This window comes from Delphinus delphis, chromosome 19 (assembly GCF_949987515.2).
Source record: "Delphinus delphis chromosome 19, mDelDel1.2, whole genome shotgun sequence".
Lineage (NCBI taxonomy): Eukaryota > Metazoa > Chordata > Mammalia > Artiodactyla > Delphinidae > Delphinus > Delphinus delphis.
In genome coordinates this window covers 18,729,098-18,756,616 of record NC_082701.1, presented here as the reverse complement: position 1 = coordinate 18,756,616, position 27,519 = coordinate 18,729,098, and the positions used below count along the sequence as shown (strand labels likewise).

At 47.7% G+C, this 27,519-nt stretch overlaps 2 protein-coding genes across 2 annotated transcripts; one reads left to right on the top strand and one right to left on the bottom strand.

Annotated features, from left to right (window-relative positions):
* Positions 1 to 1,718: 1,718 nt before the first annotated feature.
* DUSP3 (dual specificity phosphatase 3) lies at positions 1,719 to 15,137 on the bottom strand. Its single transcript, XM_059997463.1, has 3 exons — positions 14,712 to 15,137; positions 11,576 to 11,802; positions 1,719 to 5,784 (listed from the first exon to the last, which is right to left on the bottom strand). The coding sequence occupies exons 1-3, from the start codon at positions 14,834 to 14,836 to the stop codon at positions 5,579 to 5,581; spliced, it is 558 nt and encodes a 185-aa protein (XP_059853446.1). The 5' UTR covers positions 14,837 to 15,137; the 3' UTR covers positions 1,719 to 5,578.
* A 1,273-nt stretch (positions 15,138 to 16,410) lies between these two features.
* On the top strand, positions 16,411 to 18,966 carry CFAP97D1 (CFAP97 domain containing 1). Its single transcript, XM_059997467.1, has 5 exons — positions 16,411 to 16,534; positions 17,034 to 17,104; positions 17,376 to 17,494; positions 18,306 to 18,429; positions 18,919 to 18,966. The coding sequence occupies exons 1-5, from the start codon at positions 16,411 to 16,413 to the stop codon at positions 18,964 to 18,966; spliced, it is 486 nt and encodes a 161-aa protein (XP_059853450.1).
* The last annotated feature ends 8,553 nt before the right edge of the window (positions 18,967 to 27,519 follow it).

Genomic DNA, 27,519 nt, shown 5'->3' with positions numbered 1-27,519 from the left:
GTGGACTCTCAACCACTGCGCCACCAGGGAAGCCCTATGCATCTGCTTTGAACGAACTGGAGATGACCCACTCATGTTGTTGCCTCCAAATTAACTCATTTTGGTGTAGACTTCAGAAATGGTATTTCCGTGCATTTGAACTTATTATACATGGTCATCAATACAGAAGGCCATAGCTCAGAGACTGTCGTTTTAAAAATTAGGCTTGGGCGTATCCACGCCCATGAAATTACACAAGGGAGCACAGGCCATCCCTCCTTAGTTAGCTCTGAGTATCAGGATGTGCTTGACACTGTACCACCCCCGCAGATGACAGAAATTAACTGCATGCAAAGCAGATCAAATACTGTGATTATCATTCATGAGTCTCATTGTATATCTGATGCTCATTAAAGCAGACTGCACCTTTAAAATAAAAGTATACAGAAATCACAGTATGTCCATACACAATGGATGCTAGGCAGCTGGCAAAATGAATGGGACTATAAGAAACAAGAGGGTACAACCTAGCGAAGTGCCAAACATTCTCCACTTACGGGGAAAAGGCTATATCTCTCCATACACACGAGTATCCATATGTGTGCACTTACACATGAACAGCACTTTTCTAGAGGGACATACTTAGTAGTGGCTTCCTCCGGGGTAGAGGCATTGAAGGTTTGGGGTAGGAGACTCACTTTTTGTTCTAAGCCTTTTGTATTGTTTGAATTTATTACTGTGTATATATACAGTATTGCCTTTTTAATTAAAATGTTTTTTAAGTGTAACTTACACTTAAAAAAACATGTTACCAGTTTTATATATCAGTGCCCTGCCTTAAGATTTTGTGTGAAAATGTAAAGATTATGTTGCCAAAGAAGCTTGACAAATGCTGAGCTAGTCTAATTGCCTCCTGCTGCAGATGGGGAGCTGGAGACCAGAGAGGCTCTTTTTCTGCCCAGGCTCTTTCTGTCTGGAGAAAAGGCACCCAATTTTCTCGAAGTGTTTTATTCAGGGGGAAAAAAGGCAATGCTTATCCTAAAGGAGCTTACTGCTACGGGAGGAATTTATAAGACATCTGGAGGGAGGGGATGTTGGGGACTGCCTGCTTGCAGAATGACTCAAATCCTAAAATGCCACCCAGTCATCTTCATGTGAGGCCACCTTGAGACTGTCACCCCTGTCCCCTGCTTTCAGAACATAAATCTTACCTCCCTCATTTGCAGTGGACTACTCTAATCAAGAATATTCCAGTCAGGACTTCCCTGGTAGCGCAATGGTTAAGAATCTGCCTGCCAATGCAGGGGACATGGGTTCGAGCCCTGGTCCGGGAAGATCCCACATGCCATGGTGCAACTAAGCCCGTGCGCCACAACTACTGAGTCCATGTGCCACAACTACTGAGTCCATATGCCATAACTACTGAAGCCCGCTTGCTTAGAGCCTGTGCTCCACAACAAGAGAAACCACTGCAGCGAGAAGCCCTCGCATTGCAACGAAGAGTAGCCCCCGCTCATCGCAACTAGAGAAAGCCAGCGCGCAGCAACGAAGACCCAACACAGCCAAAAATAAATAAACTAATTAAAAAAAAAGAATATTCCAGTCAATTACACCACAATAAAGCTGAAATTTTTTTAATTAAATTATTTTTAAGGATTATTCCTAACACAGGAAATTTCTGGTACTGGAGAGATGTTCAATAAATATTTACTGAATGAATGTAATCATCATGGAACCTGTAACTAATCAGGAGGGCTAATTTTTAGATGATTACTTTAAAACGTTAGAAAAAGCAAACAAAAGCTAAGCACAAAAGTATAAAAAAAATCAACTATGATAAGAAGGACAAAAAGACCATTTCTTTGTAATGTAAGACATTTATTTTGGTTACAGTTTTAGTGTTTTAACACTGATTTGTGATAGAACAGATATTAAACTTACTTTTTTTAAAACCAATTTAATACCTTCCCCTTTTCTGTCCAGAAAATTCACACTTTCACAATCAAATTACCCTAAAAGCAGACAGGAGGTAAGTAAAGCTTCCAAACAATCTGCTCTCCCAACCGGAGATGGCCTCTCTTTCCAATCAGGATAAAATCTTGACTTGGAAGGACCATCGTTGTTGGCTCTTCAGTGATTTTTGTGCAGGTTTTATGACAGAAAATTTCCTGCGAGAAAAGCTAATATGTTCACATTTTAAGATCAGTGCTTATTTCGATTAAAACATTAGCATCTTATCATTAACTTGTGACACAAAAGGCACCAACATTCCTTTTCCAAGCATCCATCACCACAGGTGGAACACAACGCCACCTGCTGGCCATCATATTGTTACACACCCTATAATTTCCAGATGGCGGTCAATATCAATGCGGATTCTTAAAGAACCCCACGGTGTCAGAGCCAAAAGGGACCTTAGAGGTCTTCAAGTTGAGTCCCCTTGCTTGACAGATGGTGATTGCTGCTCTCCAGCTCACTCAGAGTGGCAGGGAAACAGACCAGCCTGCGGAAGGTGTACTGCTTTAGAATCTAGAAGAAAACTGTTTGGTGCTCTCATCTGGCCTAGATGGGGGTTTGCTAGTCAAAGAAAGAGATCAGGTCAGAGGAGGGGGTAGAGGCGTCCTGAGTTCCTATCCCATCACTTCCCAGGGGTAGAAAGCTATCCAGAAACAGCTTTCCACTCACAGCTGGGCATGTGTTGGCTCAAACAATAGAATTTGATTTTGAGGAGCTATAGCTCGTGAAGTAAATACGGCGTTTCCGGGACTAAAAACTATCAAGAAAACCCAAGTTATCAGCAAAAAAGTAGCCCCAAAGTGAAGGCATTAATTCTCCCCATGGCCTTTTCTCCAACATACCCCTAACAAAGAGTCCTTCAAGAGATCCTGTCAGCCGGCCTAAGCAGCTGTGGCTGTCCTGTGCAGGGACCACTGCCTGGGTGTGGGACGGGGACCCCCGCCCCAGCTCCTGGGCCTCTTCCGGAAGTGGAGCAGAAAGCTCTGACTTAGGGATGCTACATGTTTCCTAGAAGAAGAGCCACACATTCTAACCCGGCTGGGGACCCACGCTTTTTACTTCCTTGTCCTGGAGCAGAGTCCCGCCGCCCCCAACACCACAGCTTAAACAGCTGTCCTCTGGCCACAAAGCTAACTGGCTCTTGTGCACATGAGCTGGGTCACGGACATGCCCAGGGGCTCATTTCTTGAGGAGGAGTGTAGTAGGGGAGAAAGAATTCAGCTTCAGAGAGCAGCCACCCTGAAATCTCGCCTCAGCTCTGCCTTAGAGCTGGGCAGCCCTGAGCACTACACCCCTACTCACTCTGAACCCCGGTTCCTTTCCTGAAAGGTAACAATACATGAATAAGTCCTACCAAGTTAATAGGTTATTGTGAGGATGAAGATAGATTAAGTGCGAGAGTTATCTGGGCACTGCGAGGGACGTGGTGGAGAGGGTGGCCGTGTCACTTAGGTCTATTGGGGCAGCCTCGTAGCTGAAAAAGAAGACAGATTCTAGTTTGTTCAGGGCTGCTGAGGTCACAAAGCAAAGGGGACATCCAGGCTGCGGAGGTACTGCTTCTGCCAAGACAGAGACCATGACACCTGGGTGTGAGGCCCAAGGCACACCTGCTTCTCCTCAACCTAGCTGGAAGCTTCTGGTCAACTCTGGAAAAGGCACATTCCCCACCTCCATACAGTAATGACGCTGCCTGAATTGCAACTTAAAACTGAATTTTAAATATTCAACAAAAGTCCCTGATATTTCCTTTCAGGTAAGACTCCTTTGCAGATCCTTGCAAGTGATCCTACCACCAAGTCAGGCTTCTGGGAGCTTGATACACCCCCCAGAACAACACCCTGCATATATTTGGTGCTCAAAAAAAAAAAAAAAAAAAGTTTAGGGCTTCCCTGGTAGCGCAGTTGTTGGGAGTCCGCCTGCTGATGCAGGGGACACGGGTTCATGCCCCGGTCCGGGAGGATCCCACGTGTCGCGGAGCGGCTGGGCCCGTGAGCCATGGCCGCTGAGCCTTCATGTCGGAGCCTGTGCTCCGCAACGGGAGAGGCCACGGCAGTGAGAGGCCCGCGTACCGCAAAAAAAAAAAGTTTAATTCCACAAACTTATATCAGACATCTATGTGCTAAGCGCTGGGGGCAGAGCTGAGGACCACCTCTCTGCCGTTAGGGAACCTGAAGATGACAGCACTGCATCGGTTGCCCTGATGGCAATCACGTCAAGTGCTAAGAAGACTGTGTTCAAAACAAAACTCCTATATTCTGACAAATGTGCGCACACGCACACGTGTGTGAGTGCTTGTGCGTTCCGACGTCATCCTAAAAAAGTCCTTACAGAGGCTGTTTCTTTTTGTTTCCTCTACCACCAGTAAAGGCTGCATTTGGACGTTCCGCCATGTTTCCTTTCTGCCTGGTTGAGTCATTTTTTGCTGCCAAGGCTCCTGGACCTTTTCTGGCAGCAGAGAGCTGGAAGAACTACCTGTGAGTGGGCAGGATGTGAGCCTGGGCCCATTCAACCCCTTGCTTGTCCAGCCACTGGCTGTGTTGCTCTCTCTCTCTCTCTCTCTCACACACACACACACACACACACACACACACACAGATACGCACACGCGCGCATGTGCACGCACGTGCTATAATTGGCCAACTTCCTCCTCCTGCTCTTGGAATAGTAACCGAGACAAAAAGCAGTGAGCACGAGTGGCTTGGGCTCGCCAACACTATAATTCAGGACAAAACCCTTGTAATTCTCCAAATGGTGGGGTTTTTAAATAGGCTGGACTTCAACACCCTGTTTTCTAAAAAAGAAAAATAAAACCCTGCCCAAGGCATCGCTCTTCTAACCGACCAAGTGACCTCTGAGAGCCGGGTACCCCGAAGAGGTGGATTCTGAACTCAAGCCTTCCAAGAAGTCACATTTTTTAAACAATTAATTTAGGAGAGCCCTCCAGGGACATGTATGTGCCCACTCAAAGGCTTCTTTGTTTCGGTATCTTTAATCCTAAGGAAATCATTAAAATGCAGTCTCTTCATGGGAATTTCCACCCACGGACAACTGACCCTGAGCCAACTTCAGACCTCACGACGTGCCTCTGCCTACGAGCAGGGTGTGGACAGCTGTGAGGGGACAGGGGAGACAGACACGGTGGGGGGAGAGGGGCCCGCGTTTGCATAGTTCCTTTACAGGGCTGGGGTCCCCACTCAGGAGAGGGCCCAGGGGTGAAGGGTGGGGAGGTGGGGAGGGGTCCCTGTGAGCATCTCAGGCCTTACACCTCCACACACCCCTTGCCCTGGGCCATCCAGGAGAAGCACGCCCGTCACAGGCCTGCGCCCCCTCTGCGCCCCCTCCTCAGGGTGAGGACATCATAAATTGTAGGCACCAGGGAGCAGGAATGCCCTCCTCAGCAAGCTTCTTCATATGCTCCCCAGGGGGAAAGTGGCCCAGGGCTGTGTTGGGACAGACTTGTGGGCAAGTGCCTGGTGATGCTGGGAGCAGGGTACACTGTGTTTCCTAAACATGGCAGCTTGGGACACCACAACCAGGGCGCCTCCCTCCATCCGACCTCTAGAGAAGAGGCAGTGAGGGCGCCCTAGAGTTTCAATTTCCCCTCCTTGACTAGTCTATCATTGAGCTGGCAGAGCTGGGCCAGGAAACCATCGTTGGGGCCGATCTCACGGTTCTGCCTGACGATGCTCAGGGCAGACTTGACATCCATCTTCTGACGCATCATGAGATACGCGATGACGAGAGTCGGGGAGCGGCTGTAACCCTCACGGCAGTGGACGAGCACTCGGCCTGTGAAAGATAGGGACACAGTGAGCTGGGGCCGTCCCGTCACACCTCGACTCCAGTCAAAACCCTTCCAGGGGGCTTCCCTGGTGGCGCAGTGGTTGAGAGTCCGCCTGCCGATGCAGGGGACACGGGTTCGTGCCCCGGTCCGGGAAGATCCCACGTGCCGTGGAGCGGCTGGGCCCGTGAGCCATGGCCGCTGAGCCTGCGTGTCCGGAGCCTGTGCTCCGCAACGGGAGAGGCCACAGCAGTGAGAGGCCCACATACCGCAAAAAAAAAAAAAAAAACCCTTCCAGGAAATATAAATGAAAATTATAACGCGAGGCCATTGTGTGCCCACCAGAATGGCTAAGATGAAAAAGATAAATACAAAACACACAGCATTAGTGAGAATGTGGAGCAGCTAGGACTTTGATCTGTGGCTCGGGGACGGGGTGTAAACTGGCGCACAGCTTCGGAAAGCCGTGTGGCGGGATCTACTCAAGCTGAACACATGCATTCCCCAGGGCCTGACAGTTCCATCCCAGACCCATGGCCGGCAGGAGTGCACGCACACGTCTGCTAAAAGACTGCAGGCAGCACTGTTCACGGTAGCCCCAAGCTGGACACTCCCAAAGGCCCGTCAACGGCAGAGTAGATAAATACTAAGGATGAGCAATCTCCAGCTTCCCAGATACAGCATGGAAGAAACACACAAACAGGATGTGTACGATCCCATAGGGTAGAAGAGCCAGGGGACTCCCCTGGTGGTCCAGTGGTTAGGACTCCACGCTGCCACTGCAGGGGAACTAAGATCCCGCGTGCCGCAAAGTGTGGCCAAGAACAAAAACAAAACTTTAACAACAACAAAAAAGAGCCAGCAACACTGAACTATGCTGTTAGAAGTCTGGATACTGGTATGCGAGGCGGGAGATGTGACACTGGGAGGGAATACGTCGGGGGGTTTCTGGGGTGCTGGTCATGCTTTCTTTCTTGATCTGGGGGCTGGTACATGGGTGTGTGCAGCGCACTGATACACTGTGATATGGGTACTTCTCTATGTGAATCTTCTATTTCAAGCAAAAGCAAAAGATGACAACCACCCAAATGTCCATCAACAGGTAAATGGATAAACAAACTGTGGTACGTCCATCCAACAGAAGGCTACTCAGCGTTAAAAGGGCATTCCTGATACGTGCAACAGCGCGGAAGAAACTGAAAGTAATGATGCTGAGTGAAAGAGGCCAGACCAAAAATGTGGACATACCGTGCTACTTCATTGATATGAAAGTCTACAAGATGTGCACTAACGTCTAGTGATAGAAAGCAGATGGGTGGTTGCTGAGGAACAGAGGGAAGAGAGGGGTGGAAGGGAGAGGTCACAAAGGGACATGAGGGAAATCTGCGGGGTGACGGAGAAGCTCACGATCTTGGTTGTGGTCACGGCTTCACAGATGCATACATGTGTCAAAACTTACCAAACTCAACTGTGTGTAGTTTACTGAACGTCAGTTATGCCGCAATAAAGCCATTTAAAAAATAAAAGGTACGTGCGTGTCAAAAACACAAGAAATCAAAACAAACACACAAACAGGGCTTCCCTGGTGGTGCAGTGGTTGAGAGTCCACCTGCCGATGCAGGGGACGCGGGTTCGTGCCCCGGTCCGGGAAGATCCCACATGCTGCAGAGCGTCTGGGCCCGTGAGCCATGGCCGCTGAGCCTGCGTGTCCGGAGCCTGTGCTCCGCAACGGGAGAGGCCCGCGTACCGCAAAAACAAACAAACAAAAAAAAACCACACAAACAAAAACACCCTCTCGTGGTCCCCCAAATGTCCCACGAGGCTCTACTAAATCTGCCCCTCCCCCCGCCACTGACGTCATCCCCTCCTCCCTCTCCTCCCTCCCTCCAGCCGTCTGGCAACACCAGCCCGCTACCCATACTCCTTCATCCCCTTCTCCCTGCTTTGGTCCCCCCACCCCCTGACGGGCCACATATCTTTTTCACTTGTTTGCTGTCATCTTCCCCCAAAACATAAGCTCCACGAGGGCAGGGATGTCCGTCTGTTTTGCTCCCTGCTGCATCCCCAGCGTTGGGTGAAAGAAGGAAGGGATGGTCAGGAGAGGTCAGAACCTTGTCAACAAGGTTCTTGTAGCCTGAGCTACAAGCCTCGGCTTCTCTTATCCCCACCCCCTCCTCACACAGAGTGCTCAGTTCAGGTCCCTGTCACCTCCCACCTCTGCCCCCTCACCTCCAAACTGAGTTCTCACTCTATCTTCACCACCACCAACCCCCACTCCAGCTGGAGGGAGCTTTCTAAAATATAAAAACGTGACCTGCCACCATTAGCCGGGTAGTCTAGTCCCCAAGGTGTGACATACCAGGCCAACCGCCCACGGCCCCGACACCTTTCCAGGCTTTTTCTCAGCCTTTGCACATGTTTTTCCATCTACCTGGCACATCCTCTCCCTCTTGGCTACTTGGCAAACTCCTGCTCATACCTTAAGACCCCAGCTCAAGTATTTCTTTGTCAGCATCGGGACTTAGAACCCAAATCTTTGAAGTCATGTGAATCTGGGTTTAAATTTTAACTTGCTGGTTGTGATGGTTAAACTTGTCAACTTGGCTTGTCTATGATGCCCAGTTGCTTGGTGAAACACTAGTCTCGAAGAGATTTTGTAGATGTAATGAATATCTCCCATGACTTGACTTTAAATAAAGGACATCACCCTTGATAAGGTGGGTGGGCCTCATCCAATCAGTGAAAGAGCTTAAGAGCAAAAAACTGAGGCTTCCTGGAGAAGGAATTCTACCTCCAGAAGTCCTGCCCGCGTTTCCAGCTGCAGGTCTGCCTGACAGATTTCAGCTTTGCCAGCCCCTATGATTACGTGAGCCAATTCTCTGAAATAAATAATAGCTATATTCTACTGGTTCTGTTTTTCTGGAGAACCCCGGCCAATACACTGGTTATTACTCTGTGACCCACCTAAGCCCACTGTGCCTCAGTTTCCTTGTCTGTTCTAATAGTACTCATGGCACAAGGTGGTTGGAAGCTTAAAGGAAGTGACATAAAACCCTTAGGCTAGGGACTTACCTGGTGGCGCAGTGGTTAAGAATCCTCCTGCCAATGCAGGGGACACGGGTTCGATCCCTGGTCCGGGAAGATCCCACATGCCGCGGAGCAACTAAGCCCGTGCACCACAACTACTGAGCCTGCGCTCTAGAGCCCACGAGCCACAACTACTGAGCCCGCGTGCCACAGCTACTGAAGCCTGCGCACCTAGAGCCCATGCTCCACAACGAGAAGCCACCGCAATGAGAAGCTTGCGCACTGCAATGAAGAGTAGCCCCCCCCCCGCCACAACTAGAGAAAGCCCGTGCGCAGCAAGGAAGACCCAACGCAGCCAAATAAATTAATTCAAAAAAGAAAGACTTAGGCTAGTGCCTGGCAGATGGGAACATTCAATAAATAAATATTAGCCAACACTACGAGTCCTCTGCTGGCACCTGGTACATCCTCTTCTACAGCAGCCTGGCTCTGTGTGAGCGTCGGCCACACAAAGACCGACCCTCCTCTGCCAGAGTGTGAGTTCCTTAAGGGTAAGGACTGTGGGGTACCGATTTTAGATGCCTTACAATCTCCAGCATACAGTAGGTGCTCAATAAATATTTGCTGACCAGCCGAGTGAATGAATACCCACCAACACCTCTACACGGGCATTATTCTGAAGGAAATCTGCTGGCCCAGAATCAAACAGAGTGTCTTCCGTTCCCGTTAACCTATCCCCAAAACACAACTCTATTTTCCCAATGCTGATGAGCAGGAATGGGGAGTCCTCCACTTTCCTGCCCATTCACTCTCTGGCCAGTGGACCCAAAGTATTCAGAGTGGGGCTTTCCCTGCCCCTGTCCTGGCAACGGGACCCTCTGCAGAGCAGCTGCCTCACCACCTGGAACCAGGAACAGACTCAGTATGCCCAGGGCTCATAGAGCCAGTGTGGAAGGGGAGGGTTCAAAGCCCATCCTTCCAGGCCCCGCCCAGATGCCACCTCCTCCACAAAGCCTCCCTTGATCTTCCCAGATGGAAGTGACTGCTTCCTTCTCTGAGTGCCCCTGGCCACTCCCCTCCTCTCCCCTCTCCAAAGTGATGGGACCCCAGCTCCCCCGAGCCCGGCACAGTGTTGGAGGCCAGCGCATTTCTGTTGACTCACTTGGCCAGTCAATCCTGGAGGCATTTACACTGGGCATTAGAACCCCTGGAATTCCTTTTTGTCACTGGTTCAGTAATCCAGTGTACCTGCTATGTGCCTGATCTATGTCAGGTGCTAGGGAGACCAGACAAGGGACACAGCAGACCCAGCCTGAGGGCAGGCTTCATGGAAGAGAGGACACTATGCCCAGTACTCGAGCACGAGGTGGAGTCTGCCAGAGGACAGGGCAGGGAGAGGCAGAGAGAGCCTTCCAGACTCATGACCCAACCCACGCAGGCTAAGGCAGGAGGTCACACAAAGTCAGGGTATGTTCCTAGTTGTCTGGAAAGAGGAAACCATCAGAGGGCTCTAAGTTCCCTGAATGGATGACCTGTCAACACACAGGAAGAGCGAAATCCATCCCCTTAACTGGGCCCCTCGGTCTCGTCTATACAGGAGCTCAAAACAGCTGCAGAGGAGGTGGGTAAGGTGTACAAGGCAGTGGAGGACCACGAAGGGCCTGATGATAAAGTCTGCAGATTCCCCAGGCAATAAATCTTCCCTTCTGGGCCCCAAACGTGCGCTAACCAGTGGCTAGTAAACTCTGTTCCCTGGAAATCATTCCAGTGGGGAGGCTGCTGGGACAAGAAGCATCAGGGTAGCAGAGACAGGCTAGAATCAGGAGAACAGGGCTGATGACGCCTCAGTGGGGGTCACTCCGCCTGGGAAGGTTTGGGGTGGGGAGGAAGGAAGAGGCTGGAGGAAGCGGCAGGAAGGTAAAGGCAGGTGCTGAGAGAAACAAGCTAAAAGCAGAAAGGGCAAGCGGCCCAGCCTGCTCAGCGGCTGTCCACCCTCTGGCCTTCTAGGATTTCTCTCTGGTATGCCTCGCCCCACTGCCAGCACCTCAGCAGTTCTGCTTCGGTCTCACCTTATATTTGGGAGTTGCAGGAAGCATTTAAAAACTGGGCCAAAGTTTGCTGACTTTGGGCCTGAGCCGATCATGACTGGCCCCCTCCCCTTGCCAGGTATTCATGTGACCCAACTGTAGCCAGTGAGATGTGAGGGGGGGCTCCACTGGGGGGTTTCCAGGGAATGTTTCACTTGCTCTTAAGAAAAGAGAGAAACATGAGGAAGAGAGGGCTGCCTCATTTTTGCTGCACTTGGTCCTGTCGGGAGGTGGTAACCAGATCGGCCGCAGCCATCTTGGGACCATCAGGGGAGTCCCCACCACGAAGGGTGGCAGAAGAGTCCTGAAGCCACCACAGAGCTGCTGAATCAGCAAGCCCTGGAGCCCCTTCGCCTCAGGATTTCTTATCACGGAAAAGAACAGATCTTCATTATTGCAGCTATCTGAATGGGGGGAGGGGCTGGCAACTGACTCCCAGCCAAAGTCAGATCCAACACAGGGAGCCCAGGGCTGCCACTGTGTGATGGGTTCGTACATCTCGTGTCATGTGAAGCCACTTGACGGGCAGCCAGCTGAGCAGAGAGAGACCCAAAGCTCTCAGTCATTCAGCACAAGACACAGGAAACAACAGGTTTTCCAAGAAGAGGCCTGTCGTGGGCCTGTTTTCTAGAGAAAGTCCTGTCAAAGGTGCCTCCCATAGTTTCCTGGGTGGCAGGTCCCTTACCGTTCTTCTGAGCCAGGGCCTGGTCGATGAAGTCTGCCGCCTTTTCAAAGTAGGCGCTGAGGTTGAACTCCTGTGTGTCGTTGGCCTTGATGCCCAGGTAGGTGATGCCAGAGTCCTTGTAGAAGTTGGCACTGGTATTGACGTGCATGAAGGACCTGCCCTCGGCCGCATTCAGGACATGGGTGATGCCCAGTTTCTGCAGCTTGGGGATGTCTTGAGCCACAGACCTGGACAGGAGACAGCAGCAGGGGGGTGATCAACTGACCACCTGGCAGCCCTCGGGGGAGAAAGATGGAGAAGATCCCAAGCCTCCTGGCCCAGCAAGGACCCTCCATGCTCTGGCCCCTGACTACTTCTCCAGCCCCAGCTTATGACCCTCTGCCCTCACTCCAGCCAGATCTAATTACCTGCCCCAAATAGCCTGGGCACTTTCATGCCCAGGCTGTTCCCTCTACCTGGAATGCCCTTCTCCACCATCTTCATGGAAACGTACCCTCTCATTTCTCACCACCCTTGGCAGTATTTCCTGATCTCCCCTCCATTCAGCATTGTGCTCCCTATACTGTGGTGGTGGTATCACCACGGGGCTAAAATGGGCTCTGGAGCCAGACTGCCCGGGTCTGATTCCAGCCCTGCCACTTACCAGCCAGACAACCTTGAACAAGCCACTAAACCTTTCTGTGCCTCAGTTTCCCCATCTGTAAAATGGGGGTGATAACAGTACCTACCCCTGGAGTTGTTTTGAGTGTCAAAGGAGCTGTTCTATAGACGGAACCTGACACCGTGGTCACTGCCACTATCCTAATGCTTGACTGTGCTTATTTGTTTAGCTGTCCAGGCTGTGAGCTCCTTGAGGGAGGAACCATGTCTACTTCATGTCTGTATGCCCGGCACGTCCTACGGAACCTGGCACACAGTAGGTGCTGAATGTGTGGTGAATCAGTGAAGAATGAACTCAGCGCATCCCAGGCAGCCTTCTTCCTTGGATTCTAAAGTGCAGCAGCCCCCTCCCATCCCCCAGAGGGATCCTTTCTGCCATAGTCCACTAGCCACGTCTCTGAAGCTCTCTTGGGTGAGTAAGCACTTGGGGAGCAAGTGGCCTCAACAGAACTCTGGGGGTTACAAAACATTCGATCTGAATAGTCAAAGGGCTCCTTTATTTCATCTCACAACAACGTCCCAGTTCAAACAGCAGTTTATACTTTACAGAACGCCTTCTCCTGCGTGATCTTGTTTGCCTGTCACAGCAGCCCGGGGAGGAAGGACAGAGCTTAAGCTCTGGCCCGACATGACAGCGGAAGGCTGTGCATATGCTCACATGGGCTGCTGCGCAGCAGGGCTGGGAGAAGGCCTCCTTTCTCCTCATGCCAGCCCTGCTGTCTTCCTCCTCACCCTGCCTCTCATGCCCATATCAACTGCAAATCTCAAGAGGCAGAAAATGTGGCTCATCCAGGCTCCTCTCTGCCCTGTGAGCCCTGATCAGGAGCCCTGATTTTCTTAAGGCGCTCCCAACTGCGCGGGGGAGGGGGGGCTCGGTACTCAGTCCATCCTCCCTGCTGAGCGCCCCCCACACCCCTGGCTCTGTCAAGGGCAGAGTTACTTGTTCACAACCTTAGTTTTCACTTGGGAAGCGGTGACAGCCCAATGTGCCAAGCCGCCCAAGAGAGCGGGTTTCCGAGAAGGCCGAGGCCGCTTGCTGCTTGGGTGGCTGGAGAGGGGCTTATCCTCAGAACTTGGCAATTACCGAGGCCTTTGGCTGAGATTCTGGGACCCTGTTTTAGCTATCACGACACTGCACACAATTGTAAAGCAGTGGCTCATTAAAAAGGCACTAAAATAACTAACTTTGAAGAGTCACTACCATGCATCTTCCTTCTCTAAGTCAACATTCAACAACTTTACCATTATCATTGTCATCAATACTGTGAATACTTGTTCAACATCTGTCACATAGTGATGCTTCAAGTGGTGAATGAGTGATGGATGGATGAGACAAGCCCCCACGAGGCCCAGCCTGCCTGCCAGACCCCCTGGCTCCGTGATGGCCCCCATTTCTGTGGCAGTCCTATGCCAGGACCTGGGATACAGACATGAACAAGACATTGACCCTGTCTTCACAATCCCTACAGTGCTCTGGGCCATCATTTCTTCCTGTGTAAAAGGAGAGAACCGGATTAGACATGCAGTCCCTGGGCCCACGGAGCTTAGGGCCTTGGTAACTGGGTCTCAGAAAATCCAACCTACACCCTCCCAAGGCTGTACAGGCATGGGAATCTATTTTTTTTTTTTTTTTTGCTTTTGGCTGGTATTTCAGCAACTCTCTGAATGGTTAACACTGGTTTTCTCCTGCTGCTGAGAAATTCTTACTGGTAGTTTGACTATGAGAAAATCAATTTGGTAAGAACTCCTCAGTGATAAATAATAAATGCACTTCCTGGTGGTGAGAAGGTCGGCAGCCTTTTCTAAGTGATGGCTCAGGTCCTTAGGGGGGCGTTATTATTGGATCGTTCTAGAATTCTAGATAAATCAAACCCTAACTGGAAGGCAGGGGGAGGAGCGAGGAAGCCCGGGCCCATGTCTCTGGACCCCTAGTTTGCGATATTTCAATTCCCACATCTGGGCCTGCCCGGCCGGGAAAGTTCCACGCCCGAATTGTGACGTCATCCCGTTGCCATGGCAGCGAAGGCAGACATTCCGCGGTGACCTCACTGCAGAACCAGGCAGCTGTCACATGACGAGCGGGCCGGAGACCGGCCGGGGGACAGAGGGCCACCTGTTAAGTGAACCTGGTAGCCCCGACACGGCCCAAGGCCGAGCCCCTAGAGGGTTGTGGCTTCGGGCCTGACGCCCGGCTGCCCGAGCTGCGCCCGGGTCTCTGCCACCCAGCGAAGGGAAGAACAGAGCTGGGGCGGGGCGGGGCGGGGTTCAGCCCCTCCGCCCTAAGCGCGAGGGTGGGCGGTGACTCCAGCCCCCGCCCAGCCCCCGCCCAGCCCCCGCCTCGGCTTCCGGAGGAACGACCCCGCCCTGGCTCCCCCCACCCGCGCCCGCCGACGCCCCCACCCCCAGCCCTCGGGTGGGCGGGGCAACCTGGGGAGGGGCCTTTGGGGTGTCTCGGGGCCCGGGAGCGGCGACTCACGCGTTGCCCACGTAGATCCTGGGGGTGACCTCGTTGCAGGGCTGGCTCGGGAGGCTGTAGCAGCCGCTGCCGTCCGACAGCAGGTCGTTGAGATCCTGCACCGAGAGCTCAAACGGGCCCGACATGGCGGCAGCCGGGCCCTGCACGCCCGGGCAGCAGCAAGCTAAGGGAGAGCGGCCGGGTCAGCTGGGCGGGCGCTCCGGAGCCGGGACCCGCCCCGTCCCGCCCCGGAGGCGGGCCCGCCGGGCACGGGAAGCGGCGGAGCGCCGGCGGCCAGGCGCGCTCCGCTCCCGGGAAGTATGCGCGTCGCCAGGCGCCAGGCGGACGCGGGGACAGACCTCTGGGCCTGAGTTAGGGGGCTGAGATGCCGCTACTCCGGAGTTTTGGGGGGGGTCCTCTTCCCACCCCCCGTTAAGGCATGGAAGTGCAGTAACTTCACTGGACTAAATGCAGGGCGCAATAAAAGTTTCTCTTGACCGGGGTACACCCTAGTGTCGCCGAATTTTCTCAGGATTACAGGGACACCCGGGTTCCGTTTGTGAGCTCTGCCTGCTGCGGACCAGCAACGTTGGCATCACCCGGGAGCTGGTCAGAAATGCAGAATCTCCGCCCCAGCTCAGACCTGCTGAGTGAGAATGTGCCTTTTATACGCCCTGCTGGGGATCCCTACGAAGGTTTAAAGTTTGAGAAGCCCAACTCGGGGGCACATTTCTTCCAGCCTTCAGTGAGAGTTGGCATCGTGCTTAAAGCTTGGGCTCTATGCAAGCAAGCATGGCATTCTGGCCCTGGGCAATGACTTAACCTCTCTGAGCCCGTTTACTGCAAAAATGAGGGTAATAAGAGCACCTAACTCCTAGGGTGGTTTGAAAGATCAACATGCCAGGAAAGCGCCCAGCTCTACATAGTGAGCACTGGGTAGGCGTTCTCCCTCTCTTGATCAGCAAACGCGTAGCGCACCCACTAGGTGCTACACCCTGTGCTACTGTGGACGCGAATCCCTCTCCTTTGCAGCCCTTCCTGGAGCAGCTGCCAGCCCACTGTGAGCCACACGATGTCAGCAACTCATCATTTACTGAGGTCCAGCTGCCAGCAAAAGACCGTCTCTGTTCTCCTCCACTGCCATGAAAATGGCAGCTACCGCCTCTCCAAAAAGCACCTGTGGTCCTGGGAATTCAGGAAACCCACATCCTGAGCCCAGTTCTGCCGTTAACTTGTTCTACAGAAGTTTGGCTGTTGCTCTGGACTTCAGTTTCCTCATCTGCAAAATGAAGAAATCGGATCAAATTATCGTTAAGGTCTTTTACTTCTGCAAACAGCTGTAGTCTCACACCTTCAGGGAAACCATTGCAGTGGAGACTAAACTTAGAGCCCAAGGTGTGTAACCAAGGCTGGATGTCTCCCCATCCCACCCCGTGCCTTCCCACCCCTCCCAGACACCACACCTTTTCCTGCTGCTGTTGGTGGTACGTGCATTCCAGACAGCTGGGAAAGCTTCTGAGCCTCTGCCTTCATCTTGACTGGGTTAGCTCTCAAAAGAGAAGCCCAGGGACGGCCAGGCATGCTCTGGGGCTCCTCCTTCTTCCGGGGGACCTGTCCCTGATGTCATAACTGGGTAACTGACAACCCGTCATGGGGACAGCTAAGTACCTCACAGAGGAGCCTGGGTGCCTCATTTCTGAAGTGAGACTAGGAAGAGAAGATGAACAATTCCCCGGATTATCTAGCCTACCCTGTGATCGTCTCTAATCATAGACAGAGCACATCATTCAGGAGGAAACTGGACTTTGGCCACTACGTATTTCATCAGAATAGACTACAAATAGGTACGTGGGGCAATTTGAACGGGACACTGCGATTAGGGTTCTGGAAGGGCCCACCTTAGAGATATTGACGGTAAACCAGACCAGTACATGGCTTTGCAAATTTATCTTCCACCAGGGAGTTCATTTGATGGATATGCTCATTTAAACTCTTTAAAGCCAAAGTAAGGTAGACAGAGGATAGGGCTTTCAGCATCCAGTAGCCAGGCTAGTCGTACTGGGAAAGGGTGGGAGAGAGGTTTCTTTCATTAGATTCTAAGGATATTTATGTCTGTAAATTTTACTTTTCACAGCCCTCACCATTCTCTCGTGTCTGCTCAAAACTCTCCAAAAGATGTCAGTTTGGGAAACTCAACTAAACCAAAATTCCTGACCTGGATTAGTTCAGAATTCAAACTTGTAATGTTTTAATCAGGGCCGTTGTCTAGAATGTGAGCAGATTTTCTAAGGCTACTAAGAGGACACCTGTGATGTAACATTGCTCTCTTTCCCCCCTCTCTAGTGAAGCCTACTGTTGATACCAAGCTTCCAGTGGTGCACACACATCACATTTTAAAACTGAGCAAACTACAGGTACTTGTTCCTGCCATTATTGATTTTATCTATGTCCTAAAGAGGGCCAGTTTCCCAGAGCTTTCTAAATACCCCCCTCACCAAAGATTCGTTCACCCTTCTCCTCCCCATACACACCACCCCTGGATTCCTCAGCTTCTCTCCCAGTCTCCACTGTGGCCCCCAATATGCCCCTTTCGCACAATCCCAGAGGAGGGGGATGCTCAGCGATTGTGGGATGGAGGGCCATGTAGCAATGACGTCACCACGATGGGGTGGGGTTTCTCACTAGGGTGAACAGAAGAAATTCGACAAAATCGAATATGAAAACAAGCAACTGTGTCAGAAGATTGCCAACGCCCACCGCGGCCCTGCCAAGGTGGATTGCTGGAACGAATATTTCTCTAAGAGGTAGTGTTCTTTCTCTTCATTTCATTTTCCAAAAGTCAAAATTGACTTCACCCTTTTTGGGTTTTAGTGCCAGAGGAATTCTCAAGGAAAGTTATCTTGAGGGATAACCAAAGAGACCAAGTTAAGGAGAAAGAAAACCACCCCGAACAGGGACCTTTCTCTAGCGTTAAAGAGCTTTTTTTCCCTCTAAGAGACTCTTCAGGGTCCTATTTAGAGTTTGACACAAGAAAGCACTTTTGTAAAATGGTGACCATGGCTGGGACTACAGCACTCTTAAAATCATTTCCGCAAATATTTCCTGAACTACCACGTGCTAAGCACCAGGACTATAGAGTTGAAACGGAAAGAAGAGTGGGGTGGGTGTGTGTGTGTGTGTGTGTGTGTGTGTGTGTGTGTGTGTGACAGCTGAGGGGAGTGAGGTGAACCAAAACTTGTCATCAGCCATTTGTGATGTATCTATAGGCAAGACCTTCATCCTCTAAGCCAGAGATTCTCAATCCTGGTTTCACATAGTAATGCCTGGGAAGCTTTTGCAAAATGCCAATGCCCAAGCTCCATCCCAGACCAATAAAGTAGAATTTTCTAGTAGGCAGCAGGGCTGAGAACCACTGATCTTAATCTGAAAAGGCTTTGCACGTTTCCCAGAGCGTGGTCTGGTTCAACAGGCATACGGGGCCTCAGGGCTCTGCGGGACAGCTGGTTCCCTGCACTTTGGCAGCCTGGATTTATGACATCACGACTTCATCTCCCCCACTCCCATCCAGGAGGAGAACTTTATTCTTCACGCATCTTGGGATTTTGTATTTTTCAGCTTAAACAGAGAAACAAGGAACCGGGAGCTAGTGAGAATCACCATGGAAAACCAGGGCATTCTGAAGAGGCTTGGTGATCGCAAACCCCACTATGACCGCAGGTCGTTGGAGTTAGACTGGCAGGCACGTGGGTACTCTGATATTCGTACGCACGCACAGAGTTTGCGTTCAGAGTAGAGCCAATCTCAGGAGAGACCCCTAAGCGGCTGAGGGTGAAATCATGAGAAATGCAACAATCGTTGAAAGAAAAACTACCCAGAGCCTACAAAGCTGACAACAGGAGCAAACCATCCAGCAGCTTGGTAGCAAAGCCATCATGGGTCAGCTTCAGAGAATATCTGGTAGCATCTTCCCTCATCCCTTAATTCATTCAGGCTGAATGGACAAGCAAAGGGGATGAGGGTATACAATTCAGTATGTGGTTGACTTGCTTCTTTTAGGAATGGCTCTTCAAGAAGGAAAACAAAAAGCCATCCGCAGTGCTTTTATAAACTTCCACTCCCTGTCTTTGGTCTGAAAGCCTTTTCTAAGCCACCCGTAGGATTTAGAACTTCAGCTTTCGCATCAGCACCCTGGCATTGACATAAATCTTTCTGATTCTTTTCCTTCAAGAATTCAAGGCGCTATATCAGAAATACAACCAAATATCTTCTCTCCTGAGATGAATAGGTATGTCTTCACACGGCTGCTCTTTATTAGAGAACACGGTGATCACAGTCGATGCCAAAGTCCTGAAAACCGTGTAGATGGAGAACGAGGGGCCCAACTAAGGGGTGGATTTTGCTCTTCTGTAATATTGATTGGCCATCCAGTCAGGGACTAGAGCTCTGTCTTTGTTTCCTCTCTGCATACAAGTAGGAAATGACTGCCTTTTGTCATCAGCTTTGAGGCTTTACGTGAGTCTAAGGGGAAGTGATTTGTTTCAATAAGACGTAAACAGGAGGTCTTGTGGCTTTAATATTATGCTAAACTTATATTACAGATCTCTGTCACTGTTCAAAAGTAATACTGTGTTGGCATTTTGTATTATTTCATATTGTTAGTAGTGACTAAGTTTCCCCGCTCTGCCGCTGCCCCTGGGGAGAAGGATAAATGGACGCTCAAGCTTTCCAAAGAACAGTTCTGTATAATTGATGGCTCTCCATTTCTCTCCCTGTCCTCTCCCTGAATACAAGGTTACTCACCATGGAAAAGACAAGAGAAGGCCCTAGGATTTCTTAGCTGCTTAGGATTTCAAGACACTGCTAAGTGGCTGAATGCTCAGTCTTAAGATGCTACAATAAAGCTTGGAACATAAAATGAGTAAGTTACATTTAAAGTACCCAAAGGCTTTAAGTCCCATCTCCAAATGGAGACAGAATGGGGCAGGCAGAAGGAAAGATGCAACAAGCATTTTTATGGGGGCTATGAAAAGTTTTAATGAGAGAGAAAGAGACAACTTTTTAAACCATACACCGTCACCACCACCCCGGGGGAAAGAATAGGTGGGGTGTGATGATCCAGCCACAAGTTCAGCTCTGTCAAAATGGAAAACAAAAGCATATGAACCCATGACAAGACAGTGCTGCATGTCTTCTGTAATTGGTCTAATTATTTTGAAAGAGAGTAGATCTTACATGTTCTTATCGCAAATAAATAAATGTTTTATTTTAAAACAATTAGATTTACAGGAAGTTGCAAATAAATGTACAGTGGGGCCTCCTGCGCCCTTCACCCAGCTTCCCCCAATGTTAACATCTTGTGTAAATACAGTACAGTATTAATCTAGGAAGTTGACATTGCTACAATCTATAGAGCATATATAAATTCACAATTATACATGCACTCATTTATATGTAGGTGTATAGCTAGTTTTATGTAACTAGCATGTCTAGTTTTGTATAAGTACAACCGCATTCGAGACAGTTAACTGTACCATTATGGAAATACTCTACTGTACTCCCCCTTTTGGCCACAGCCTCCCTCTTCCTCCAGCCCTAACCCCTGGCAATCACTAATCTGTTTTCCATCTCTGTAATTATGCTGTTTCATGAGTGTTACATAAATGGGGTCATGCAGTATGTATCCATTCTTTTCAGATTGGCTTTTTTCACTCCATATAATTTCCTTGAGGTTCATCCAGGTTGTGTATACCAATAATTCATTCCTTTTTATTGCTGAGTAGTATTCCATGGTAGGAATGTACCACAGTTTATGAATGTACCATTCACCTACTGCAGGACATTTGGGTAGTTTCTAGTTTTTTGACCGTTTTGAATAAAGCTGCTGTGAACTTTTGTGCACAAGTTTCTGCATGAAAGTAAGTTTGATTTCTCTTGGATAAATGCCCAAGAGTGTATTGGGGTTGTATGATAAGTCCATTTTAAAAGAAACTGTAAAGCTATTTCCAGAGTGGCTGTACCATTTACATTCCCACCAGCAATGGATGAGTGAGCCAGTTTTTCCACATCCTCAGCAGCAATTTGATGTTACCACCATTTTTAATTTTAGGCATTATAACATGTGCGCAGTAGAGAAACTTGCATTTCTCTAATTAATGAAGTTGAACATCTGTCATATGCTTACTTGCTATCTGTATATCCTCTTTGGTAAAATATTGGTGCATTTGCCCGTTTTCTAATTGGATTTTTTTTTATTGAATTTTCAGAGTTTTTTACATATTCTAGATCCAGGCCCTTTGCTGGATATGTGATCTGCAAAATATTTTCTCTGTAATTTATCTTTTCATCTTTCACAGAGTAAAGCATTTTAATTTTGATGACATTCAATTTATCAATGGTGAAACTGTTCTGTATCCTGGCTCTCTCATATCAATATCCTGGCTGTGATACTGTGTATAGTTTTGTAAGGTGCTACCACCTGGGGAAACTGGGTAAAGGGGACACAGGATCTCTCTGTATTATTTTTCACACATGTCAATCTACAATTATCTCAAAATAAAAAGTTTCAAGAAAAAATCAATATGTCCAAATGTAAATTCATTTTTAAACTGGTTCCAGTTCATCTCGGTTTGAGGAACTATTCTTCTAGACATCCAGGTGAGAAGTCTGGCAGTCATCCTTTACTCCCTCTCTTTCATCCCTTCCTCCTTCCTGCTTTTTTTTTTTTTTTTTTTTTGCAGTACGCGGGCCTCTCACTGTTGTGGCCTCTCCCGTTGTGGAGCACAGGCTCCGGACGCGCAGGCTCAGCGGCCATGGCTCACGGGCCCAGCCGCTCCGCAGCACGTGGGATCTTCCCGGACCGGGGCACGAACCCGTGTCCCCTGCATCGGCAGGGGGACTCTCAACAACTGCGCCACCAGGGAAGCCCCTTCCTGCATATTTTTAATCTACCAGTCCTGCTTCTCAGTCTTTGTATGTGCTACTGCCCATTTCAGGCGCTTGTGATTTACAACCAGTATTATTAATGCAAAAATATGCCCATATCACTTTCTAGCTTAATACACCTTCAATGATTTGCCATTCCTTCCAGAATGAGCCACACTTCTTAATATGGCCCCCCTCAATCCTGTTCCTCCTGTCTTGGAAGCCTCTATCAACAGGAATTCTTAGTTCAAGCAACAGAAATTGACTTTAAGTAGTGAAATAATTTATTGAAAGAATATGAAATCGTTAACAGTATTTGCTAGAAAACTGCGGAACCCAGCTTTAAGCGGCATATCAAGGGACAGCGCTCCAAGTCTTGCTGTAGAACTGGTCTGTGGCGCTGTGGCTAGCACAGCTGCCCTTGCTCTATCTAGAACTGGATCTTGCTGACCTGCTAGTGCCGCCTCTGAAAAGTCTTCACCGTCCCCGCCATTTTGTGTCACTATCTCCCAATTCCAAGTCAGTGAAGGTCTATCTGATTGGTGTAACTTAGATCATATATGCCCATTCCTTATCTGCAAGGGTTGGGAGAATGAGTATCTGCCTTTTTCCAAGGCTGGACATGAGTTCTGCTTCTCATTCTCACCAGAACAGGAAATTTCCCCCCAGTTAGAATGAGGCTCAGATACTAGAATTTCACAAAAATGACAAACGTCTGCAAACTTATATCTCATCATTCCTTGTCTTTTTCAACTAACAGAAGACATGTTTTCTTCTCATCCCATTCATCTGTTGTCCCCTCTAGCTGGAAAATCCATAGTTCTATGTCTTTACCTGGAAAACACCTATACATAATTTATACAAGCGAGTCCATTCTCTAGGAAGTTTCCATGAACTGCTCAGGTTATATTAGGTATTCTTTTAAATGTCTGCAGATTTTCCTGTTGTCCTTCTTTTATTGATTTCTAGTTTGAGTCCATTATGGTCAGAGAACATACTCTATATTTCCAATTCTTTTAAAATTTATTAATATGGCCTATCTAGGTGAATATTTCATGGACATTTGAAAAGAATGTATATTGTTCTGCTGTTGGGGGGAGTGTTTTAAAATGTCAATTAGATCCTGTTGGTTGATGGTGTTCAGTTCTTTTATACGCTGGATAACTTTCTGTTCTAGTTCTATCAATTGCTGAGAGTAGGGTGTTGAATTCCCCAATTATAACTGTAGATTTGTCTATTTCAACTTTCAGCTCTATCAGTTTTTGCTTCACATATCTTATTTATTTATTTTTAAAGCAACTGGTGCTCAAGCTGTTTTTTTTAATGAATTTATTTTTTATTTATTTATTTTTGACTGTGTTGGGTCTTCATTGCTGAGCGTGGGCTTTCTCTAGTTGTGGCGAGCAGGCGCTACTCTTCATTGTGGTGTGCGGGCTTCTCATTGTGGTGGCTTCTCTTGTTGCAGAACATGGGCTCTAGGCGCACAGCCTTCAGTAGTTGTGGCTCGCGTGCTCTAGAGCGCAGGCTTAGTAGTTGTGGCACATGGGCTTAGTTGCTCCGCGGCATATGGGATCTTCCCGGACCAGGGATCGAACCCGTGTCCCCTGAAATGGCAGGCGGATCCTTAATCACTGCATCACTAGGGAAGTCCCTGCTTCATGTACTTTAAAGCTCTGGTGTTTGTTGCATACACATTTAGGATTTGCTATACCTACTTGGGGGGGTGATCCTTTTTACCATTTTATAATGTCCCTCTTTGTCCCTAGTAATTTTCTTTCTCTGAAGTCTACTTTATCTGATAATAATATAGCCTTTTAAAATGATGTTTTTAAAAAAAATTGTTTGCATAATATTTAAGTTTCCATCATTACTTTCTGTCTACCTATGTACACTTGTATATGACGTATAGTTGGGTCAAGTTTTTTTAATCCACTCTACCAATATCTGTCTTTTAATTGGTCCCTTTATCCTCCTCACTTTTAGAATATAATTATCTTATGTATTTCCTCTGCATACACGGAGCATCACATCAGATGGGGTTATAACTTTTGTTTCAACCAGAAAATATGGATAAAGAAACTCAAGAGGTGAAGAACAATCTATTACGTTTACTTCTATTTTCACCTTTTCAGTTGTTTTCTTCCTTTCTGAAAGTCCCAGCCTTCTGCCATTTTGTTTGGAAAGTTTTCTTTAGCCATTCTTTAAGGGTCAGTCTCAACAAATTCTGTTAGTTTCCCTTCATCTAAGAATGTCTTTATTTCCCCTTTGTTCCTGAAGGATAGTTTCCTCACATATAGGATTCAAAGTTGACAATCTTTGCTGTCAGCACTTGATAAATGTTGTGTCACTTTTTCTGGCCTCCACAGTCTCCTTGATAGTAATACTAAAATAGTATTAGTAACAGTAATAGTATTAGTAAAACAGTAAAATAGTAACACTTGCGTTAGTGTTCCTTCCCATTGTTTCTCCCTGTTCTTAAAATTTTTTTTTCCTTGGTCTTTAGTTTTCAGAAGATTAATTATGATGTATCTTGGTATGGATTTCTTTGGGCTTATCTTATTTTGAGTTTGTCACCTTCTTGAATATGTAGATTTATATCTTTCATCAAATTTGGGGAATTTTCAGCTATTATTTCTTTGAGTACTTTTTGGTCCCACACTTTCTCCTCTCCTTCTGGGACTCTGATGATACAAGTGTTAGCTCTTTTGTTATTGTCTCATGGGTCCTTGAGGCTCTCTCTTTTTTTTTTCCCAGTCTGTTGTTCAGATTGAGTAATTTTTATTGATCTGTCCTCAAGTACCCTGATTTGATCTTCTGTCATTTCTACTCTACTATTGAGTTCATCTGAGTTTTTAATTTTACAATAACTTTTCATTTCTATAATTTCCACTTGGTTATTTTTCATAGCTTCTATTTCTTTGCTAAGATTTTCTGTTTAAACAATTTTTTTTCAAGAGAATTTGTTATTGATTGTTGAAGCATTTTTACTACAATTGCTTTAAAATCCTTGTTAGATAAATTCCAACATCTGAATCATATCATATTGGTATCGGTTGATTTTTTTTTTTTTTTCTTATTTAGATTGGGGTTTTCCTGGTTTGGGATATGCTGAGTGATTTTCTATTGTATCCTAGATATTTGGGTAATTATGTTAGGAATCTCTTAATGCTATTTACATCTTCTATTATAGCAGGTAGGAGTCCTGTTTAGGTGTAGTGTATAAGTTTCTGCTTCTTTTATGGGTTTTATTTCCAATGACATTATAGTTTTCTGAGCCTTCACAATACTATTCTGGTCTGCTTGTTCTTTGGATGCTTCCAGGACTCCCACTCAATCCCTGCTGGTGTCTTCTGCAGTGTAGGAAGGTGCTTCCCTGGGCTGCACAGTGTTGCTGGACCACCTTCTGCAGAGGGGCAGTCAGACACTGCTGGGCCTGGGTCTTCTAATATCACTGGGTGGAGGACAGGGAGACATAGGGCTTCAATCCTGCTCTGAATGAACTGGGCCACCTGCTGGTACCCAGGTGTGGAGCTAGGGCTGAAGCTCCCCAGTAGGTCTCTACTAGGCTTCCCCTTCCCTGTCCTTTGGCAGAGAAAGCAAGCTTTTCTCCCTTCCTCTCTCCCTTCCTCCCTCCCTCCCTTTTTTCCTTCCTTCCTTTTTTCTTCCCTGTCTCTGTCTATTGGTGGTTCTGGGTTGCAGGCCTCTCCAGAGCCCAGTCGGGTGTAGGAGATGAAAAGAAAACCCAGGAAAGTCACCACATTGTTGTTCCTCAAGTCCTGAGATTTCCTAATCAATCCATCATCTTCTCTCCAGCTTTCAGAGTCCTTTTATCATTGTCTTTTTAATAAATTTCCAAGGTTTTAAGTTGTATTTAGAGTTGAGGAGGAGGGAAAAATGATTCTACATCATCTTGTTCTGAAACCACAAGCCTGACTTTTAAAGGAAGCAGTCTGAGACTGTATTCAAAGGGCAGGAAAAAAAAAAAATCCATGTCGACTCCACCAGTTAGAGAAATGCTGCTTATTAGTTCTAAACTATATGATTCAAGAATGGGTTTTGTGCATATGTTGGTCTGTAGTTATTAAATAAGTCACTAAATGCTTTCATATTTTTGGACACATGATCCTGTGATTGGTGGCATAAATGGTGTAACCCTGGGTAAGTGGATGTAAAATTCTGATGGGTCACATGTCTTAAAGCACGTATGTTTTCAAACATACAATGGTAAAAGCACAATTGGCTAATGTTTAACATAGCTAAGCATTGCCTGTGAAGGACAGATGGTTATAATTTTCTTAAACCCATTTCCTTCAGGGAGTGGAGTGGATGGTAGAGAAGATTACAAATTTATGGATCAAGGATGGCGAACAGGATAACTCACTTGCCAGTTGTGCTCAGTTGAGACTGGATACTGTATCCTGAAAGATCCAAAGCAGTGCCTACATTCAGCAAGAGAGTACTGTGATCAGTTAGTGCTGTCTGCCACGGATATAAGAATGGTTAGTGGCAGCACATATGCCCCACCCGTCTAACATCCTTGACCTAGAAGAGCCCTCCAGAGCTCACATTCTCTCTGGTTGTAGACACAGGCAGAGAGCTTACCGGCATTTGAGGGCCCAAGGGGGGAAAAAAAGGTACATTTTGAGAGGTATGAAATAAGCAGATTTCTTGGTGTGAGGCCCAGAGTGATGGACTTTTGCAAAAATTTTGCCCAGGGGGTCAGAACATGTGCTACTGGCTGGAATGGGACTGAGAACTGAATTTACACACATTCCACCAACATATATCTGTAAACAGGTGCTTTTTTTTTTTTTTTTAAGTAAGACTTTTCTTTTTACGAACAGCAAAAACACTTTACAAATGACCTGTCTCTGGGGCCCTGTCCATTCTACTCACAGATTTTGTAGCAGCCAAACAGCTGTCAACACAGCTTGCCTTAGAGGGTGAGAAGGCTATTTTGACAGGAAATAAAGCAGGCATCACATTTTAATACCTTGCTTCACAATACACATGAAGGGAATGATTACTATTTCATCTGACAATTGTGCGAACATATTAAGAAGCGGAAAATGTCTGTTGTAGTATGAAATATAAAAAAAAAATCATCTGTTATTCAACCACTGTGCTCCTACAATGGGAGAAAAACCACCCAGATGGGACTTCAGAGTTGGTGAGGATCTCCACCAAGGGGCCTCCCTAGGTGATTTTTCTGGAGTAATTTTAACTTATGTGTTTTTTGCCTGAGAGCTGAGTTTAGATCCTGGCTCTCCTGAATAATATACACAACTTGGCATATGCCATTCCACTTCAAAGGGCAGCTGCCCTCCCTGTGCTGGTTCTATGTGGAACAGCTCAAGACTAATTTCACTTGATAAGAATCCAGTACTTTGGAAGTGCAAAGAGGTCCTCATCCTTTTGCTAGAAAGGTCTGAAGAATGTGATCCTGTTAGGTGGACCTACCAGGTTCATGAGCTAGAAGGTGGCATAGGTATCCTTGTGTAAGAAGGCAAAAATGGAAATTTCTAAATGGGCAACAGATCTTCTCCCTGGTGCTTCACCCTTCACCTGGCCTCCTTTTTTTTCTCATGAGGAAAAGAGCTTGAAAATTTACACATGTAAGCAGCCTATTTTCAGTCTTAGAAGCTGCAACCACACTGCATATTATTGTAAATTCTAGCTGAGAACACATTCCTCACTTCTAAGTCCATAATTTAACAGGTAGCCTCAATTATGGGACTGCAAAAGAAACAGGCAGTATAGTGATTGATGACCATCTCTGGTATTAGGAAGACCTGGGCTCAAATACAATGGCTCTGCCATTTTATTAAAGCTGTGTGAGCTTGAACGCATTATTTAAACTTTTTAGCCTTGTTCTTCTCGTTTGTATAATAGGGATGATAAGAATCCT